An 18,499-nucleotide genomic window follows, 5' to 3' on the forward strand; every position below is an offset into this window, starting at 1 on the left:
TTCCTGCATCGCCGGACATGCACTACCCGTCCCCAGAAGCATCCCACCTGAACCCATTCTATGTATACCTATACAACCGGTATGAGATCCTGGCGCCCCGTCCCGAATTGGGTAGAATCACCCAGTTGCAGACATGGCGCGCATGGAGGAGCCGCCGCCGTGCATCCCGGTCCTAGCCGCTTTCGCCGCCGCCGCCCTCCCGCCAGCAACCGCACTCTCGGCGCTGTACAGCTTGTTGTAGAAATCCACCACTCGCGGGTGGGCCATAACCTTGTGTTTCTCGAACCTGAGCACCTGCAGGCCACTCTGACTGGTCGCGCGACTGAGCGCGACATAAGCCTGGCCCTTCTCAAAAACCTTCCCCAAGTCCACCTTGACCCTCTCAAGCGTTTGGCCCTGGGCCTTGTGGATTGAGAGGGCCCACGCTAGAATGAGAGGCACTTGCTTGCGGGAAGCCTGGACCTCGCCCGTGGGTAATTCCGACTTCCATTCCTCTGGAACACACAGAAGAACACGTGGCGACCCATCCACTGCGTGGAAGCGCACAAGGGGATACTCCTTGTTGTCCTGACTGCCGCTCTCTTCCAGCTGGCGGCTGAAGGCCATCAGACGCTTCTTCCTTGCCTCGGCGTCCTTGTCATCCTCGTCCTCGGCGCCGGAGTCGTAATCGCCGCCCGGGTTAATCGCTTGGAAGGTTGCCTCGGTCATGAAGCCCGACACCGTCCCCAATGACCCATTGACCAAAGTGTCGTCCATGTTTTTTATTAGCATAACCTGGGCGCCCTTGCGCAACTCGAGGGTCTTCGGGGCCATCATGTTTTGAAGCAGCTTTTCGCGGAACAGCTGGTCGCCCGTGTCTATCGCGTCGAACCGATGCTGTTTGGACTGCAGACTCTTCAGTCGCCTATTGTTGGAGCCATCCACCTCTGACCTCGTCGGGAAGCTGCTCATATGATCTCCAAGTCAATAATCATAATCTGGCGGAGTGTGACCTATGATCAGGCTGGCATACACAACGCATCCATAACGAAGGGCAGCAAGTCCTCGAAGGATCAAGGGACAATGAGACAGAGGGGAGGGGTATTTGACGAAGGAGATATCCCATACAGTTCAGTCACCTCCAGTCCATCCTTGAAATGCAGAGGCCTGCAAAGCGCCTTGAAATTCTTGACAGTCTGGTCACTGATCCTCCCAAGGCGCATCTCGTTGAGCATACTAGCAAATTCTGCAGAACAGGGAAATTAGCCTAAACCAAACGTCTCGAAAAACAAACCTTCCTTGACAGGCGCAGGAAGGTTCGAGATGGGATACATACCAGGGTCTTTCTGGCGGAAGACCTCGGTTAAGCCGATTGTATGGTCGATCGAGGTATTCCAGGTCGCCGCCTCGAAGGCAAACTTGATGTCTCGTTTGTCGGCACTATCCGGAACTGGAGGAAGTTGGAAGAAGTCGCCTGTGATGACAAGCTGAATACCACCCCAGGGCCGGCCGTTGTTGCGGATAGTGCGACCTATCTGCGACAGCTTGTCAAACAGATCGCCATCCACCATGGATATCTCGTCAATGATGAGAATCTTTGTCCGCAACCAGCGGTTTTTGGCCTTGGGATTCCGCCTGATCTTCTTGACCAGGGTTTGGGCGTCCTCCTTTCCAAGACCGATGCCTGAAAAGCTGTGCAATGTCATGCCACCAATGTTGCAGGCGGCTAGTCCAGTCGAAGCCGTGACTGCCAGGCGGTCGGGATCCTTTGCCCACTTCTTCTTGAGGTCTGAGATGATGGCCCTCATAAGCACCGACTTTCCTGTCCCGGCAGGGCCAGTAAAGAAGACACTGAGGTTGCGCTCGCAGACGAGGCCTTTGACATGCCGCTGTTCGTTGCTCAGGGATATTGACGAGTTTTTAGAGGTGGTGGCCCGCACATGTTCGTCCACCGTCTCTTGGATATCATCCACCATCGTCTCCTGGTCAGCGGCTGCTGGCTTCCTCTGCTGGTCTCTGAGCTGCTTCTTCTGGGTCTTGACAAGATTGGCAGGAGCATCCCACGGAAGCTGTTTGTCCTTACGTCCTGAGGACCCGCGGCTTGGGTGCCCCAGATCATGACCGCCGGTAGCGGATCGCGCATCCTCTTTAATGGGTTCAAAGGGTTGTTCCCAATGTTGCGGGATTGCTCTCCTCTTTGCTAAGGGTACGGCTTCCAAATCGATCACTGTGGCCTCACGTTTTGTGGACACTGGCCGAAGTCCGCTCTCGTGTTCACGAGGCGGGGGCAGGTGGTGCGAATCCGAAGACTGAGACCAGGACAACACACTCGTGCCGCTGGCCACAGGTGCCGAGATGACGTCATTCGGCTTCGTTGCAGGGATGGAGGGTAGAGCGGAAGGTGCCTCAAAGTCGAGGTCTAGCGCATCATCGTCGCTCAGGTCGTCGTCGGCGATATAGACCGAGGTTGCTACTCGCTTGGCCTGCTCTTTCTTGGCGGTCGCCTCATCGTCAAAAAGTCCAAAGACGGCGGGCTCGTCGTCGAAGGAGCTTGTGTTGTGACATATCGAGGCGATTGTCCTTCGACTCCCCGACAGCGCTGCGGGGATCTGGCCTGGCCTCCCTGGCAGATTTATGGAGCGGCGCGATAGAGCAGATTCCGCAGTGCTGGCAGCCGCGCGGGCCGCCGTCCCCTTGAGCTGCTCTGCTATGCTGGGGCGACTGGACGATGCGGCATCAGGCCTGCTCGGTGGTGTTTGCTTGGCTGTGAGTGCGTGCCTGGGTGTCCGGGACTCACTCGAGCCCTTGGGGTTGGGGTCTCGGATGGCGCGCGACAGCATGGCCAGATGGTTTGAAAGTGTAAAACACTCGTCCAGATTGTTCTTTTCAGAGATCGCACACGGCGCAACGTGCTGGGCTAAACAGGCTAAAGCACGGAACCGATTGTAGTTGCGGGCAGGCTGTGAGGAGGGGCTGCGGGTGAGCAGGGCCGAGCGGCGAGAGGGACGGCGAGGGATCGCGTTGAGGAATTTGAGGTGCATTCGCATGTCACCCCAGTAACGAATAGCCGTGTGCCGTCTTCTGTGTGGAGTATTGCAGACGGCAACACCTGGACGTGATACTCCAAGGTGGCCTTCAGGCGACAGACCGGTGGGCTGCTGTCAGGACGGGAGACATGCCCGTGACCGTGACAGGTATGGCTGGGTGGGCAGGCGGGTGGATGCTTTGAATTCCTGAGGGTCGGATCTGTAAGAAGTATTGCTGGGTTAGAAAGAGAAGGCCTTGGAGCATTGGGGATCTGGTGTGGAGGAGTCACTACGCGGGGATCGAATAGGTTGGAGACAATTCGCTGTTGAGTGTATCGCATCACGACCTACCTCTACCTCATTTCTCTGTGGCATCCGCGGTTGGAGGAGCGTTCGGGTCCTGTGGTTGACCAATGCCCTGATGACGACTGCCGAAGTTTAAGTTAAGCACGCGTTGTGGTCGCGTTCCCCCGCGCCAGGTAGGTTTGTGGCACACATTATCACAAGATTTGGCCTTATCAGAAAAAACCCCCAGTGGCCTTAGCTTTGTGGAGGTTCAGGGGGGCCTGTTCAGGGGCCGGGTCACCCGACAGGGATCAGCAACTCGAGTGGTTCCGACTCGTGTTTTTTTCTTCACTTCCGCTTCTTTGAGATACTCACTATCTGACGTATTTTTTTATTATTAGAATCATGAAAGGAAAAAATATGCCGGCGGCATCATGGGCCTTCCTGTCAAAAAATAATAATATAGCAGAGATTTGATCTCTGCTTTGCATCGGCCAAAGACTCACAATCCCCATGACATTATCCATAATCTCAAATCCCTTCAGCTTGCCGCACACGCCTGTTGACGAGTCGGTACCCAAGCACATTGTATGGATTACTCAGCCCTCATTGCAACGCCGATTGGCTGTCGGGTTCTTTCATGATTTTTTTCCCTTGTAATTTTGTTTATGGCTCCAGTGCAATCCTTGGCAGACGCACGTTCGAAGGCAAGCTTGTAATGTGCACGCTGGAGGCTAGGAGCCATTTAATTTCTAGCTGTGAGGTCGCAGGTTGATAACAATGTTGGGAGCTTTTCTGCCCAAGGGCGAGAGGACGTCAAACAGGAACAGGACAAGTCTCATCCTCCGCCCCGCTCGCTCGCTGTCCGACTTTGGTCCTTCCCACGACTGTTGTAGCGACTTGTTGTAGCGAGCCCTAAGAAATTCCCAGGGAAAAGGCTCGGCAATATCCACCACCATCCTCCCCCTTGGCTTCGCAACATAGTCAAGACCAAACAAGCCTTTCTCGGCGCCTTGGGTTGCTGCCTTCCTAGGAGAGGATTGGCTGCGCGGCTCCCAGGCCCCTCTCGCTCACGATCGGCCTCGGATTGGCCAAAGAACTTTGCGAAGCACAGCCCGTCTCCAACATACATCGAGTGTTGCCTTCGAACGCCGGCCACCGTCGCCCTCGCTGTAGTCGCGGTGGGACGTGAGAGGGCGCCGGCCTGGATGTTGTGGTCATTCGCAACTGGCTGATTGATCGACCTCTGGCCGCACCTGTGTGGTGAATAAGACAGCCCGGATACCTACCAAGTCGTGCCAGCAGCAGCCATGGCTTGGGAGCATCTGTCTATCACGAAGCCGCACTTGGTGTATATCATCCTGGGCGGCTTCACTTCTCTCTTCATGCTGTGCTCGTCGGTCATCAAAGAACGCATGTACATAGGCGAGGCCACCGTCGCTACCCTCTGCGGTCTCATCTTCGGTCCACACGCCGCCAACCTGATCAACCCGCAGTCGTGGGGCAACGTGGACATCGTCACCATCGAGTTCTCCCGCATTGTTCTCGTTGTCCAATGCTTCGCCATCGGTGTCGAGCTGCCCAAGTTCTACATGGAGCGCCACTGGAGATCGGTCGTCTTCCTGTTGTTCCCTGTTATGACCTTTGGATGGCTCGTCACGAGCGTCATCGTGTGGTGGCTGATCGAGCCGCTCAGCTGGCTCGAGAGCCTGGTCGTGGCCGCCTGCGTCACCGCCACCGACCCTGTTCTGGCCTCGTCCGTCGTGGGGAAGGGCAAGTTCGCTAAGCGCGTTCCCAAGCACTTGCGCGACTTGCTGTCGGCCGAGTCTGGCTGCAACGATGGCATGGCCTTCCCATTCATGTACCTGTCGCTTTACCTCATTCAGGACCACCTGGATGCCCATAAGGTCACATTCCACTGGTTCGTCTACACCATCCTCTACGAGTGTGTATTTGGCGCCATCTACGGCTTTTTGATCGGCTACTTTGCCCGTCACGGCATCAAGTATGCCGAAAAGCGCGAACTCATCGATCGCGAGAGCTTTCTCGTCTTCTACTTCGTTCTGGCCCTGTTCTGTGCGGGCTCTGGTAGCATCCTGGGCGTCGACGACCTCCTCGTTGGCTTCTCCGCCGGAGTGGGCTTCTCCAACGACGGCTGGTTCGGCCAGAAAACGGAAGAATCTCATGTCTCCAACGTCATCGACCTACTGCTCAACCTGGCATACTTTGTCTACCTTGGCACCATAATCCCGTGGGAGATGTTCAACAATGCCGAGATGGGGCTCTCGGCCTGGCGGCTGACTGTCATGGCCATCTTCGTCATTCTCTTCCGTCGTATTCCCATCATGATGGCCCTGAAGCCCTTGATACCTGATATCAAGACATGGAGAGAAGCCCTTTTTGCCGGTCACTTCGGCCCCATCGGCGTCGGTGCCATTTTCATTGCCATCCTGGCCCGAGCCGAGCTCGAGTCGGAGAATCCTGTACCGCTTGCTGAGCTACCACCGCCTGGCTCTCCGCACTACACACTCATCACCCTGGTCTGGCCCGTGGTTACTTTCATGGTAGTTGCGTCTATTCTCGTCCACGGATCTTCGATCGCCGTCTTTACGCTCGGCAAACACATCAACACGCTGACGCTAACCATGTCGTACACGACTGCTCCGGAAGATGGCCCGTCCTGGATGAATCGTCTGCCGAGGATAACGTCGCAGTCCAGATCCCAAGCACGGACTATGTCTGACACGGAACTGGACGAAACGAAGTTACCTGACCTGCCCCCCGGAACCCTTCCCCCGATTGGCTATCCCGGTCACTTTCTTCGGCGTGTACAGGACGAGGATAAGGATGGCACTGTCAAGCACGGCAGCAGAGCATCTTCCGCAGCAGCAAGAAGGCGACGGAAGATGTGGGATGACGGTATTGGCCCCGGTGGTCCAATCAGTCAGTCGGCTATCTTCCCTCAGCGTCGAGCCCCGGAAGACGCAGAGACAGGGATGGCTTTGCACCAAACACCAGCACAGTCTCCCACCGGCTCTGACCCGGAGCCGACAAGCCGCCGCATGCCCGAGCCCGACTCTGAGAAGCCCACACAGCTGCCTGGGTCTCTTGAGAGTCAACCCCAAGTAGACCCTGGCGAGCGGCTCGCGGCGCCACAACAGACGGAACTTCAAGTTTACTCCGAGGGTGACCACGTCATCATCGAGAACAGGGATGGCGAGGTCATTGCCGTCTCTGATGAGACGAAGCCGGGCATGCCAGCCAACGACATCAAATCCAAGATGAAGTCAGTATGGACATACGACTACGTCAAAAAGAAATTTGGTGATTGGCACGCCGAGGAGATGCAGAAACGTAGCAGGGAGAAGGAAACTCAGCGGAAGCACGAGCCTGCCCGAGCGTACCAGTTTGGCAACACCGTAAGTCCCACAACCATACGACTATATCGCCTGGTGGCCCAGCAGTACCCAGTACCTGGAGATATCTTTTGTGTGTTTTGGCACAGTGACGCTGACTTTTAGGATCTAGATTATTGTCGAGGACGAGGATGGCGAGGTTGTCAAGAAGTACGAGCTTCCGTCACACAAGCCGGACAAGGAAGGCGGAGATCTGGTGTCTCAAGGCCTCAAGTATATGGGAATCGGGTCGCTCGTCAAGAGCAGCAGCGAAAAAACAGCCGACGCCGGGCCGTCGACCTCTGGTGCAGCCGGTAATTCAACCGCCAAGACTGGTGGCGCGCCTCAAAGATCGAGGAAGAAGAGTGAGGCGGTAGAAACTGGAATTGAGGACGACAAAAACATCAGGTTCAAAATCGGCGGGGTGGGCCAGCGCATGACTGCGGATGACTTCATTCGAGAAATGCAGAAGCTGGACAAGAGCACGCGGCGTGAAGTTGTGGAACAGTCCTCGGCCTCGGGCACAGTCAAGGCGCTCGCCAAACAAGACACACGCTCCACTAACCAGCCGGAACCCGCGGTTAGGGACGCCTCCCGAGAAGACGACAGAGGCCGAGGCCGGGCGGGTTCTGCTCCCGCTAAACGCCAACTGGAACCTGAGCCGGATATTCTCCACGCCGATAGGAGCGACGACGAAGAGACAACGGCTGAGAGACGGCGGCGCATGGCTGTACTTGAAGGTGTCCACCGCGACGATGACGACGAATACGACGGCGACGAGGCTGGTGAGACGCCGGCCGAGAGACGCCGGCGGGAGGCGGCTCTCGGCATCCGTGCACAGGCAGAAGCAGCCGAGTCTGAGAGCGATGACGATGACACGCCTCGGATCCCACCTGGCAGACGTGGGATTAGATTTGCGGATGCTGTCAGGAAATAAGCCCGAGTAGATGGAGACGCCAGATAAAGATGCGGCATATATACCTGAATACCTACCTACCTAGGTATCTGAAGGGTGTGCCTATCAAGAATCCAGTCATGGTGAGCCCAAGCTCTCACCCCCATCCACGGCGGTTGAATGACTAGCCAGTGTCGGTGCCATCCGAGGTTTATCAATGCCGTCTGTGTCTTCGCGTTCTCTCCCTCTTTCTTTATCTTCTTGTTTTACTCCCCACTTCAGCTCTGCCGTCATTGTCGTCATCATCTCTGCGGCGATTCTTCGTCTCCAGTTTACTTGGGGTAATAATACTTCGGAGTGAAATACCTCCCAGTCGCATAGATGTAATAATTTAGTTTCTAGAGTAACAAAGTCCCCCCTGCTATCTCGAACAGCCGGCTTAGAAGCATCTTTCACTGTAGATATATGATGCCCAGGTATAGCCTGGACCTACAGATTTGTGAGCATGGCACAGCACAACACAGGTGCAACTGCGGCGGGCTTCCATAACCCCACACGGTACACACAGCCAATCATTACTCGCCAAGCGGGTCACGCTAGCAGAATTGCTTGGTGGTTTGACACAGGCATGGCGGCGGGAACGTCTGTCTGGCTTCCGGCCAAGTTGAAAAAAAAAAACTAACCCTCAAAGCCGCAGATAAGACATTTCTCCAAACCAGCGATCGTAGTCCCGGCCACGCACATACACCACTGCTGTCCCAGCCAACCGGGGTGTCACTCATCTCCCATACACAGAGCGAAGCTTTGGTTTCGCCAAAATGGTTCAGCTCACAGAGGTGGTGGACGAGGAGTTCTCCCGCACCCAGCCGGGGCCGGAGGAGGACGAGGACGACTTCACAGACACGGGTGCGTTGGGCCACCAAGTCGCGGATTATACCTACCCACTGCAATCCGCACCGCCATGACTTCCATCACCCGGAGATTCCCCGCAATCGGCTAACACAGGCTCGATGTACGGCTCAAAAAAACGACAGACTCGGAGATCTCAACAGACTCGGACTTCAATGCGACGGTCGAGAGCCTCTCGGACAGGCTATACGCGCTGCGGGATATGGTGCCCCCAACAGCGCGCGGCTGGATGTACAGCCGCTGGATGGGCGCGAACCGCTTCGTCCGCACCGGCGCCGCCTTCCTGGGCAAGGCCGCCTGGCACGTGTCCGTCAGCGCCCTCCTCTTCGGCGTCCCCTTTGCCCTCCTGTGGAACGAGGAGCAGAACATGATCGCCATGGAGCAGGAGCAGCGCATGCGGGAGATGGGCGGCGAGCTCCTCACGGCCGGCGGCGAGAGGCCCGAGGGAGACACGGTCAACCAGCTCGAGGCCGCGCTGGGCGGCGGGGGCATCGGGAGCGTTGCCGCCAAACCGTCACTGTGAGCGCGCAGGAGGAAATGGAAGAAAAAAAAGGAAAGACAAAAACCAACACATCAAGGACCACCTCCCTCTAATCCACCCTTTGGCATTTCTAGAAAATGCAAGCATCGCTTTGTGTCTGGCCTCTCTGCCATGACAGTGGTCTTACGACAGATGCCCCTGCCGCGATGCAGAGCTCCAGAAATGCGGCTCGTCCCTGGGTTCTCTTGGTGGCGGGTTCGCTCCCTTGCCGGTGTTTGTACGATACTATATCTATTTTTGCTGTACATTAACATGCACCTCAACACACCCGCCTGGCTGTCAGTGTCATCGTGTATATGCATTTGCAGCATGTTGGTGATTTCATATAACTGCCTTTCAACATTTACAATCACCATATCATATCATACATCAAAGTGCCACATGAGGCGGGGTTGAGCGTAGGTTGCCATGAGTGGAGCTGGATTAAAAATCTACTTGAGTTTACGATCCTGCCGTGCACCCGCCAAGAGCAATAACTAACAGGTAAATCGTATCCCGGTGGGTGCGATGTTTTTGCTTCCAGGACAATCCCGTTTGTGGTGAAGCCTCGCGGTTAAAGCTTCATCGTGGGGAAATATGACGCTAAGTTTCCGCATGCTGCTCCGTCGCAACATGTGCTTCAAGGTCCAGCTCATCTACAGAGCTCCTGTACCTTGCGCTGTCGCGAACCAGATTTCCAAAGTACTTGAGGGCAACGGCGCTCTCAGCACTCAGGCGGAGCCCTTCCTCTCTGCGGGAATCAAGTTGCTCCACAGAACGCCGCAGGTCGACGCGCACCGAGTCGGCGGGAATGCCAAGGACCTTGCGCACCGATGTCGAGATGCGCACAGAGTTTGCATGGACGTAGTCGGTACTGGCAAGGTGAACCGAGATTTTAGCCGCCAGCCGATGCGGAAGAGACTGAGGGATTGAGTTTATAACGAAGGCAGATGCGGCGATTGCTAGTTGTATGTCAGTAAAGAGGTGGAGCGAGGGGATGTGGCAGAGGGAGACCCAGGTTCTCACCAACAGCGACTATACCGGGAACTATCAGTCGTCGCAAATTGTCGTTGCCAAGTATCCGCGCCGCGCTTAGGGCGTGATCCATCCACCCATACCCTCCAACAAGTCGGCTGCCAAGAGCAGTTGCTACTGTGAGCGCCATGCCGGTGCCCGCCATCTTCTCCTGTCTCCGAAGCAGGGTGGGCAAGTCGACAAAGTCCCATAGCTCGGTGGGAATATCGGCTTGTCGTGCAAGAATATCGCGCTTCCGGCGAAACATGACGTCGGGCCTGAAGGTGAGCCCTGCATAGTCGTTGCCGAGATGTAGTAGGCCAAGTTGTTTGATAGCATTGACGCCATCAACGGTCCTTGCCCGAGCATGATCCTCGCAAGCCTCGACCGCGGCTGCAATCTGCCCAAGCATTGCCTCCTTCAGATCCTCTGCATACTGCAGACAGCCCCATAGTCCGGGGTAATGTACCCCGAGGTCTGCGTCCCCGACGTCTTGAATCGCTGAGCCCAGTACGTCACGTGTGTGGTCGTAAACTCTGGCACACGTGCCCTCTATGCACTTGTTGACGTCTTCGTTGACCTGGGAACATGCCTTCTTGCCCGAGTCCAGCAAGGGCTCGATCTCCCGCAGCTCTTTGTTCACCCTGTCGAGTTCTGACTGGGAAACCTCGACATTGACGGTAGCCAGGCTCTGGAGGTCACCCAGGATGTTGAGGAGGTAGTTCTTCGCGGGTGCCAGCTTCGACCTCGACCGTTTTTCCAAAACGAACCTACGAAGCGACTGCTCCAGATTCTCAAAGTCTCGAATCTTCTCCTTGTCTTTCCCTTTCCCCTTGCCGGTTGGAGCGTCATAGTCTGGCCCATCGTCGTCGCCGCCGTCACCAGAATCGGCGATTCCAGATCCACCACCAGTGCTGCTACCGCCGGGGGGTGGGGGAGGTGGAGGCGCCACAGGTATGGCATTGCTAGACACGAAGTGTACCAACTCAGATGCCTCCTTGTATGTGCGGTGGCTCATACCCTTGACACGGTCCAGAATCATTTTCTGGCAGCGCTTTTTATCCCGAATGTTGTCGAACCCGTTGACGACGATGAACAGGTACGCCTTCTCGGCCGCAGCAACCGAAATGAAGTCTGCGGCCGAGATTGTGAAGTGGTTGGCGGCCGACACCACGAATACCACGACGTCGATCTCCTCTTGGCGGGCGAAAACGGCGGTCGTCTTTGTCATCTCCGAGTTCAGGCCGGGTGCATCTATAAGCGCAATGTCGACCACTCCGTTGTTCAGGAGAGACTCGTCGATGGAGCGCACGTCCTTGACGTACACTTTACACTGCATGTACGTTTCGCTATCGATCACGATATTCTCCAGCTCCGCAAGCGAGAACACGTCGTAGGTTGACTCGTCGTGGCGGTCGTAGACGGCATCCTTGTGCACAGCATGGACCTCCTCCAAGCCGCTGTTTTGACCAGCATCGAGGACCTCGCAGAAGATGCTAGTGCACGGCTGCTGATCCTCGGGAAGGATCTTCCTGCGGAGAAGCGCGTTGCAAAAGGTCGACTTGCCCGCGTTGAGATCGCCCGTCACCAGGACCTTGCTTGATGTATCCTCGATGCGTTCCCTCAGCGACTGCAGGTGCTTTATGCTGGAGCCAATTTTGCCGTCCAGTAACGACGCCACCGACTCCTTCTCCAGGGAGTGTACGAGCTCGGCCTGGTGCAGCGAGCCCAGCTTGAGGTCGAGCTTAAGGACAGAGAAGTCCCTCGAGATCTGGGGCGAAACTAGCCGTGGCTCTGGGACAGGACGATGCTCGGCAGCCTTGCTGGACTCTGCCTCCTGACTGCCAGCCTCGGCAGTCATGGACCGCCTCAGTTGGCGTGGATGGCTAGCCGAGGAAGATATGGGAAAGTCGCCTGTGGTTGTATATGAGTGCTTGAGAGCGCCCGGACGGGGCGAGTTGGGTGGTTCAGTGCCGTGAACCGAGGGGTAATGGGCCGGCCATTTTGAATTCATCTCCCGGAGGCCCTTGAGCAGCGTTATGGCAAGGTTGATGGACCTCGCAAGGGCGACGCGATGTGAGTTGTAGTAGAGCTGGTGGATAGCGCCGGGCTGCGCGCGACGGTCGGGCTCAACCTGCGCCTGGGGCACTGGTGCGAAGGTGCGAGGGTCCCCGGCGATGCTGCCGCCGTATCCCGAGTCATTGTCGAGGAGCAGCTGCAGCTCGGAAACATGTTCGGATGCCGGGCCCGAGCCCACAGTGACGATTGCCGGCGGTCCGGGGTCGGCCGGTCGGGGCTGTTCGGGGGCGGTGTGTGCCGACCCGCCGGCCGCGTTTTTGCCGGCCCTGCCTTTTGAATTTTTGGCCATCTTTGGTGGGCAGGTAGTTTTGACGTCGTTAGACGGGTGGTTCACATTGAAGAATCATGTGTCGTAGACAGGCGACAGGATGACGAGAACAGTCTAGGGGCGCGGGACGAACGGAGCAAGGGCGAAAGTGGGACAGGGAGAAGAAAAAAAGAAAGAAAAAAAAGAGCAGCGATAAAGATAAATAAATCACATACAACAGCTACCACCTGTGGAGAGAGAGATCGCACGGATCGCCGACGTAATGAATGAGGTCTTTTCAATCTGGTGGTTGGGTGTGCTCGTTGGGCTGGTATAGATTTGCAAGGCGTGGTTGACGGCTTCTTTCGTTGCGTTCCCTTCCAAGGAGCCCGAGCCCACCTCGTAGATTCCACTGCCGCATGAGGTGATTTGCGCGGGCGGAGGCAAATTGCCTTGTCATGGAAAATCGAAAGGCGGGGACCACTTTACGCGCGCGAGGGAGGGCATGCAACGTCGCCTGGGGGGGTGGGGCCCTCGAAGTTGGTCCCCCTTGGCGGAGCCGAGGTGTCGTAATCTGTGCACTGTGGCATTCACGCCTCCAATGACTCCCACGCCTGTGGCGCCAACGTTTATACAACACGTGCAGACGCTTTAGTTGCTTCTGGAGTTCTGGCAGAAGGTGCAGCGACCTGACATTCAATTCCATGGAAGGATGAGTTGGCGGATTAGGTAAGCCCAGCCAGGCCCCAGTCAGGTACCTCTCGTCACCACAAAGAAACCTGGGGGACATTACTACGGTTGCGGCCACAGTGCAGCCAACAGTTTAGCGGGAGACCCTCGCCACCCGCAACGACTTTCCGGCCGCCGCTACGACGTATGAGTTTCAACAAACACCAGCCGTCACCTAACGCCGACCACATCACAGCGCAATTCGTTCGAGCACTTCCACATCACAGCTAGGGGTTGGGAACCCTCAAAGCGCTGCCGCGCGTGTCGCCAAAAGCCGCGTCGCCGCCGCTACTACACGACTTGCGCCGCACCGCCTACGAACACGACCCACTCTGGCCAAAGGGACAAGGCAGAAAGTTGCTGTCGGCGCCGTGACCTGGAAGAACATTGGCAACGGACGGGGAGGCTATTATCAGTGCCAACGCGGTCGGAATGAATGTGAGCCCCAGAATCTACCCACGGCAAACGGGGTGATCGGAGTGGCTGCTGACGAAACTCGCATTCTCAGATCCTCGAATGGGCTTTTGGAAAGCGCATGACGCCCGCGGAGCGTCTGCGCAAGAACCAGCGCCTCCTCGATAAGGCAATCCGTGAGCTCGACCAGCAGCGGGTCAAGCTCGAGAGGCAGGAGAAGACGCTAGTGGGTCAGATCAAGCAATCTGCTCAAAAGGGCCAGATGGGTGCCTGCAAAATCCAGGCCAAGGACCTTGTGAGGACCAGGAGATACATCGAGAAGTTCTACGGCATGCGGAGCCAGCTCCAGAAGATCTCGCTCCGACTCCAAACCTATCGCACGAACGAGCAAATGATGCAGGCCATGAAAGGCGCCACGGTGGCCCTAGGCAGTATGAACCGCACCATGAACCTGCCGTCCCTCCAGCGCATCGCAACCGAGTTTGAGAGGGAGAACGACATTATGGAGCAGAGGCAAGAGATGATGGACGACGCCATCGACGACGCCATGGATGTCGGCGTGGAGGAGGAGGGAGACGAGGTGGTGGAGCAGGTGCTGGAGGAAATCGGTGTTGACCTCAGCCAAGCAGTAAGATCATGCCCCTACCGGATGGACAATAACCATCATCACCTCTCCACACATCACTAACATTAAATGTGATCTCTAGCTTGGTTCTACGCCCCAGGGACTTCAGACGAACGTCGTCGCCGAGACCAAGCTCGCGCAGGCTGTCGGCAGCGGCGGAGGGGGAGGGGACGACGACCTACAGGCACGACTGGATAGCCTACGGAGGTGAGGCGTATTATGACACTGATGAGCAAGGATGGCGACGCTGGGATGTTAGTGTCGTTGTACCCATTTCCTCGCGCTGCATCTTCTTAGGTCGAGATTCTCGAACTGCACCGGCTACAGTGTTACCAAGCGATGGGTGGCTAAATATCTGCATAATTGGGCATGCAGAGAAGCCGGTGGACGCTTCAAGTTGGGAGTTAATGATTTTATCGCTTCGTAGTTTTTCAGATGGTAATCCACGACGCGTACGGTTTCTCTCTATTGCTATTGCGCTTCATTTTCCCCTGCCCGTCTCTCTTCATTGTGGAAACACTTGTATCTATATCCCAGTGTAACCACTGCCTAGACCCGGCTGATGCACCGACTCGTCAATCCCATACCCGAAATTCCGATGTTCACACTATCGCTACTGTGCCTCGGTGACTGTCTAGGTAGGTACCAGGTGCATGAGAACCACATGCATATTGCAGGACGGCGCGGGTAGCTATGATATTAATGTATCTCATTAAAATATGTAAGCTTGCCCACAAAGTACTGTTCAATTCGTCCGACTGCTACTGCTATGCTGGTGCTCCTTCGTGATCGCCTATTTATTACGCCCAAGTTTACAACTTCCAAATGGAATACAATGCCAACTACCGGTAAAAAGGACGGGTTGTCGGTGGTCTTCATATAATATGTGTCTTTTAATTTTAATGTGAGCGGGAAAATAGAGGGGAACAGGGGAACAGGGAACCAAGTTGCATGAGAGCTCTGCCGGCTTGCTGGGTGACAGCTGGAGACATGACCCCGTGCATTTCACACATGTTCGTCACCAGACCCCGCACTGACCCCATATCCCCCAAGCCAGCTGTGTTTATTTGTGTTTTTGGCAGCGTTTCTCACAACGCCTGCCTGCATTCTCGAGCCTTGGTAAACATATACCAGTAGTTCATTGCCGGCCGTATCTTTGCTCAAGCCTGCGACTTCTCAATTCTTTTATCACTCATTTTCCTGCATTGTGCAGGCGGGATTCTGCGTACGATCAGCAGACCCCAACCACAACCTGAAATTTAACGACCGCGACGCCGCCCCTCGATCTTGTGCCCACTGGGGTAGTGGCCCAACCAACCAACCACTACGTCTTGCACTTCCCAGACTTACTTAATCCCCTGATCCCCGCACACCTCTTAAGACGGGCGGGCCCACAGTCGCGCGCGGCTGTCGCCTGGGCCTAGAAACCTGCAATCAGCCCAAACCTGGCTGTCCTCCAAAGACACCACCACTCACCCGCAGTCACCATCCCGAGTAATCCGCATCCGCGACCACCAACAGTCAAGAGTCCCAGGTGGTCTGGTGGAAAATACCCTTCCCGACCCATTTTTGCAACCGGTGCATTACGTTGGGTCTACCCCGCGCTTGCATTTGACCCAGAAGTGTCGAGGCGCAACTTTGCGGTTGCCTTGCTCAATTCCATACAGCACCCTCGGTGGAGCATCATCACTCAAAGCCTCCCCAAAGGCGCCATAGCATTCCTCCTTCCCCATTTCTTTTCCCTTCCTCCCCTCGCCAACCTGCGAGGCCATCCTGTCATCCACAGCCATCCTCGAGCGAACCCGAATAGCAAGCAACCTGGCAGGGAACAAGCGACGCAGTCTCTCCTCTCAAGGAGGCCTGCTCAATAGGATGTTTGGCGGCGGTTCTGCCTCATCCAAAGCCGACGGTTCGATCGCCACGAATAACCTCGGCGGCACAGGCGCCACGGACACCATCACAAAGACGTCACCATCTAGCTTGTCCCCTGGAGGAGCCAGCGGCAACAAATCCCCTTCACCCGAAGATGCGGACGCAACATCGGGCGCTGCCACCCTACCTACCAGCGGCGAAAAAAGGAGTGGGAATGGAAGCCCGCCAGCCTCTGTCGGCGCCGCCGAGCAGAAGAAGCGCCGAAGCAGTGGTGTCAGTAGCAAGGCCAGCAGCCTTCTTGCGAGCGCCAAGAATACACTGAACTTTGCCCAAGGTGGTGGGCGCGCATCCTCCGGTGCCAACTCGGCGAGCCAGACACCGCTCCAAAAGCTAGGAAAGCAAGACCCTGCCCTTGCTGTACCGCAGGGCCAGCATAACAACTCTGCGGGCGAATCCCTGCCTGGGCCCCGGTCTACCTTCCGTGTCGGCGTGTGGGAAGACCGCAACAAAAAATGCCGACGAACCATGGAGGACACCCACGCGTTTCTCTACAATTTCCTCCACACACCATCGTCCGGCGTATCGACGGGCGATGGTGGCGCCAGCCCCCCAACCGCCGGAGCGTCGGGCCAGGAAGCGGCGGAGACGGACAATGGGTATTTCGCCATCTTTGACGGGCATGCGGGAACCTTTGCTGCAGACTGGTGCGGGAAGAAGCTGCACTTGATTTTGGAAGAAACAATCAGGAAAAACCCCAACGTACCCATCCCAGAGCTTCTCGACCAGACGTTCACGACTGTGGATACGCAACTAGAAAAGCTGCCCGTCAAGAACAGCGGCTGCACTGCCGCCATAGCCGTCTTGCGCTGGGAGGACCGAGTTCCGAGCAGCCAATCTGCCACGGGGTCGCAGCCTGTTGGTGCCGCAAAGGCTCTCGAGGACAACTCGAAGCCTGAGGAAGCGGCTGGGCCCCGCCCCCCGGATGTGCGGGCCAAGGTACCCGTGTCGAGACAGCGCGTGCTCTATACGGCGAACGTGGGCGATGCTCGTATCATCCTCTGCCGATCGGGTAAGGCGCTGCGGTTGTCCTATGATCACAAGGGTAGTGACGAGAACGAAGGAAAACGCATCACCAACGCCGGAGGCTTGATACTCAATAATCGCGTCAATGGGGTCCTGGCAGTAACCAGAGCTTTGGGCGATACGTACATGAAGGACCTCGTGACGGGCCACCCTTATACGACCGAGACGGTCATCCAACCCGATCTGGACGAGTTCATCATCATTGCTTGCGATGGAGTATGTCCGTCCTTTTTAAATCTTTGCCCCACGGGGCTGCCCCAGTCGATCCCCGGCCCTTTCCGTCCTTCTCCCGCTCTTCTTTTTCCTTTGTCTGTTCTTCCCCATGCATGCATGCGACAATAGCTGACGCGCCTTATAGCTATGGGACGTCTGCGACGACCAAGAAGCTGTCGATCAAGTCAGGAACATACAGGACCCAGCCGCCGCCTCCAAATTGCTGGTCAACCATGCACTTGCCCGCTTCAGCACAGACAACCTTTCCTGCATGATTGTGCGATTCGACAAGCAGGCTGTGGTGGACGGACAGGCGGCCAACGAGCCCCTCGATACCACAGAGGGCGATACTGGAGGAAAACCAAGCGAGGCCGATCGAATCGTGAATGTAGCGAAGCAGAAGATGACGGACAATGGCGTCCCGGGAGTCGGCGTTTCTCCCAGCAGTAACGCCCCGCGAGGTCATGATGCTATTCCGTCGATCAGCGAGGAGCCCTTGGCAGTCGCGGATCAATCCGACATGCCGCCCAGTGAGGCGGGGCCGGTAGAGTCTTCTAAAGACCGAGCCTGATTTGACATAGACTCGGCCCCAGATCTTGCATCACTAGATGGACATCCTATACTCAGAGTCCGGGCTGAACCGGCATCATCACTGCTATAGAAGTCGATCAAGAGGGCAACCGCAATCGCGCCCGCATGCCCAGTCCATGGACACCCAGCTGATCTGCGAGGTGTGAGATAATTGAAGGGAATACGCGCGCGCGCATACATATATGTGGAGGGATACCTAGGGAACTATCGGGGTGGTGGTGGCAATTGCAATCTGATGTGTCGCGGGCCGCTTTGCCAGCAGATTGGGGTTAGTGGTGGGCGGAGTGATGCCTGCATAAGAATGTTGATGGCTGAGACGGGAGGCTTAGAGACAGATGGGTTGTGCAGGCGGCCTTGCTGACAGACTGGAGGAAGGGGACTACAAGAGCACATGCAAGACACAGCTATGGAGACCAGTTATCGTTCGATAAACCCGATCCGCGCGCTTGCTGCACCCAATAGTAATGGGTCAGAAACCATCTCGCTCCGGACAGTGGATTGCATTCCGCGCACTCACATTCAGGGTTTAATGTGAGGTACCTGCGTAGAGGTTGATACCGAGATGCGTGTGCGCTAACGGCGCGGGAATGTGTCATGGTGGTGGACCCTTTGTACCATGATAC

General features: G+C 56.4%; 6 protein-coding genes across 6 annotated transcripts; 4 read left to right on the forward strand and 2 right to left on the reverse strand.

Moving 5' to 3' along the window:
* Positions 1–117: 117 nt before the first annotated feature.
* Positions 118–2,819, reverse strand: GGTG_00999 (hypothetical protein; the record flags this gene model as incomplete). The annotated part of the gene is made up of 4 exons (XM_009218755.1): positions 118–943; positions 1,108–1,225; positions 1,316–2,125; positions 2,219–2,819. The coding sequence occupies 4 exons, from the start codon at positions 2,817–2,819 to the stop codon at positions 118–120; spliced, it is 2,355 nt and encodes a 784-aa protein (XP_009217019.1).
* Positions 2,820–3,982: 1,163 nt separating this feature from the next.
* Positions 3,983–8,056, forward strand: GGTG_01000 (Na(+)/H(+) antiporter 2). Its single transcript, XM_009218756.1, has 2 exons — positions 3,983–6,709; positions 6,819–8,056. The coding sequence occupies exons 1-2, from the start codon at positions 4,601–4,603 to the stop codon at positions 7,620–7,622; spliced, it is 2,913 nt and encodes a 970-aa protein (XP_009217020.1). The 5' UTR covers positions 3,983–4,600; the 3' UTR covers positions 7,623–8,056.
* Positions 8,057–8,247: 191 nt separating this feature from the next.
* GGTG_01001 (mitochondrial import receptor subunit tom-22) lies at positions 8,248–9,489 on the forward strand. The gene is made up of 2 exons (XM_009218757.1): positions 8,248–8,486; positions 8,615–9,489. The coding sequence occupies exons 1-2, from the start codon at positions 8,399–8,401 to the stop codon at positions 9,010–9,012; spliced, it is 486 nt and encodes a 161-aa protein (XP_009217021.1). The 5' UTR covers positions 8,248–8,398; the 3' UTR covers positions 9,013–9,489.
* GGTG_01002 (transmembrane GTPase fzo1) lies at positions 9,383–12,802 on the reverse strand. Its single transcript, XM_009218758.1, has 2 exons — positions 10,036–12,802; positions 9,383–9,971 (listed from the first exon to the last, which is right to left on the reverse strand). The coding sequence occupies exons 1-2, from the start codon at positions 12,389–12,391 to the stop codon at positions 9,613–9,615; spliced, it is 2,715 nt and encodes a 904-aa protein (XP_009217022.1). The 5' UTR covers positions 12,392–12,802; the 3' UTR covers positions 9,383–9,612.
* A 174-nt stretch (positions 12,803–12,976) lies between these two features.
* Positions 12,977–14,809, forward strand: GGTG_01003 (DOA4-independent degradation protein 4). Its single transcript, XM_009218759.1, has 3 exons — positions 12,977–13,516; positions 13,587–14,120; positions 14,200–14,809. The coding sequence occupies exons 1-3, from the start codon at positions 13,511–13,513 to the stop codon at positions 14,326–14,328; spliced, it is 669 nt and encodes a 222-aa protein (XP_009217023.1). The 5' UTR covers positions 12,977–13,510; the 3' UTR covers positions 14,329–14,809.
* A 377-nt stretch (positions 14,810–15,186) lies between these two features.
* On the forward strand, positions 15,187–18,424 carry GGTG_01004 (protein phosphatase 2C). The gene is made up of 2 exons (XM_009218760.1): positions 15,187–17,288; positions 17,431–18,424. The coding sequence occupies exons 1-2, from the start codon at positions 15,990–15,992 to the stop codon at positions 17,854–17,856; spliced, it is 1,725 nt and encodes a 574-aa protein (XP_009217024.1). The 5' UTR covers positions 15,187–15,989; the 3' UTR covers positions 17,857–18,424.
* Positions 18,425–18,499: the final 75 nt, after the last annotated feature.

The sequence above is a fragment of the Gaeumannomyces tritici genome, assembly GCF_000145635.1.
Source record: "Gaeumannomyces tritici R3-111a-1 unplaced genomic scaffold supercont2.1, whole genome shotgun sequence".
NCBI classification, from domain to species: Eukaryota; Fungi; Ascomycota; class Sordariomycetes; order Magnaporthales; family Magnaporthaceae; genus Gaeumannomyces; species Gaeumannomyces tritici.

Bases quoted from the DNA above. Each gene is read 5' to 3' on its own strand.
- GGTG_01000 (XM_009218756.1), top strand. From the start codon at position 4,601: ATGGCTTGGGAGCATCTGTCTATCACGAAGCCGCACTTGGTGTATATC. The intron at 6,710-6,818 runs GTAAGTCCCACA...TTTAGGATCTAG, and splicing joins CGTACCAGTTTGGCAACACC to ATTATTGTCGAGGACGAGGA.
- GGTG_01002 (XM_009218758.1), bottom strand. From the start codon at position 12,391: ATGGCCAAAAATTCAAAAGGCAGGGCCGGCAAAAACGCGGCCGGCGGG. The intron at 9,972-10,035 runs GTGAGAACCTGG...ACATACAACTAG, and splicing joins TCCCGGTATAGTCGCTGTTG to CAATCGCCGCATCTGCCTTC.
- GGTG_01003 (XM_009218759.1), top strand. The intron at 14,121-14,199 runs GTAAGATCATGC...TGTGATCTCTAG, and splicing joins GTGTTGACCTCAGCCAAGCA to CTTGGTTCTACGCCCCAGGG.
- GGTG_01004 (XM_009218760.1), top strand. From the start codon at position 15,990: ATGTTTGGCGGCGGTTCTGCCTCATCCAAAGCCGACGGTTCGATCGCC. The intron at 17,289-17,430 runs GTATGTCCGTCC...CGCGCCTTATAG, and splicing joins TCATCATTGCTTGCGATGGA to CTATGGGACGTCTGCGACGA.
- GGTG_01001 (XM_009218757.1), top strand. From the start codon at position 8,399: ATGGTTCAGCTCACAGAGGTGGTGGACGAGGAGTTCTCCCGCACCCAG. The intron at 8,487-8,614 runs GTGCGTTGGGCC...AAAAAACGACAG, and splicing joins GGACGACTTCACAGACACGG to ACTCGGAGATCTCAACAGAC.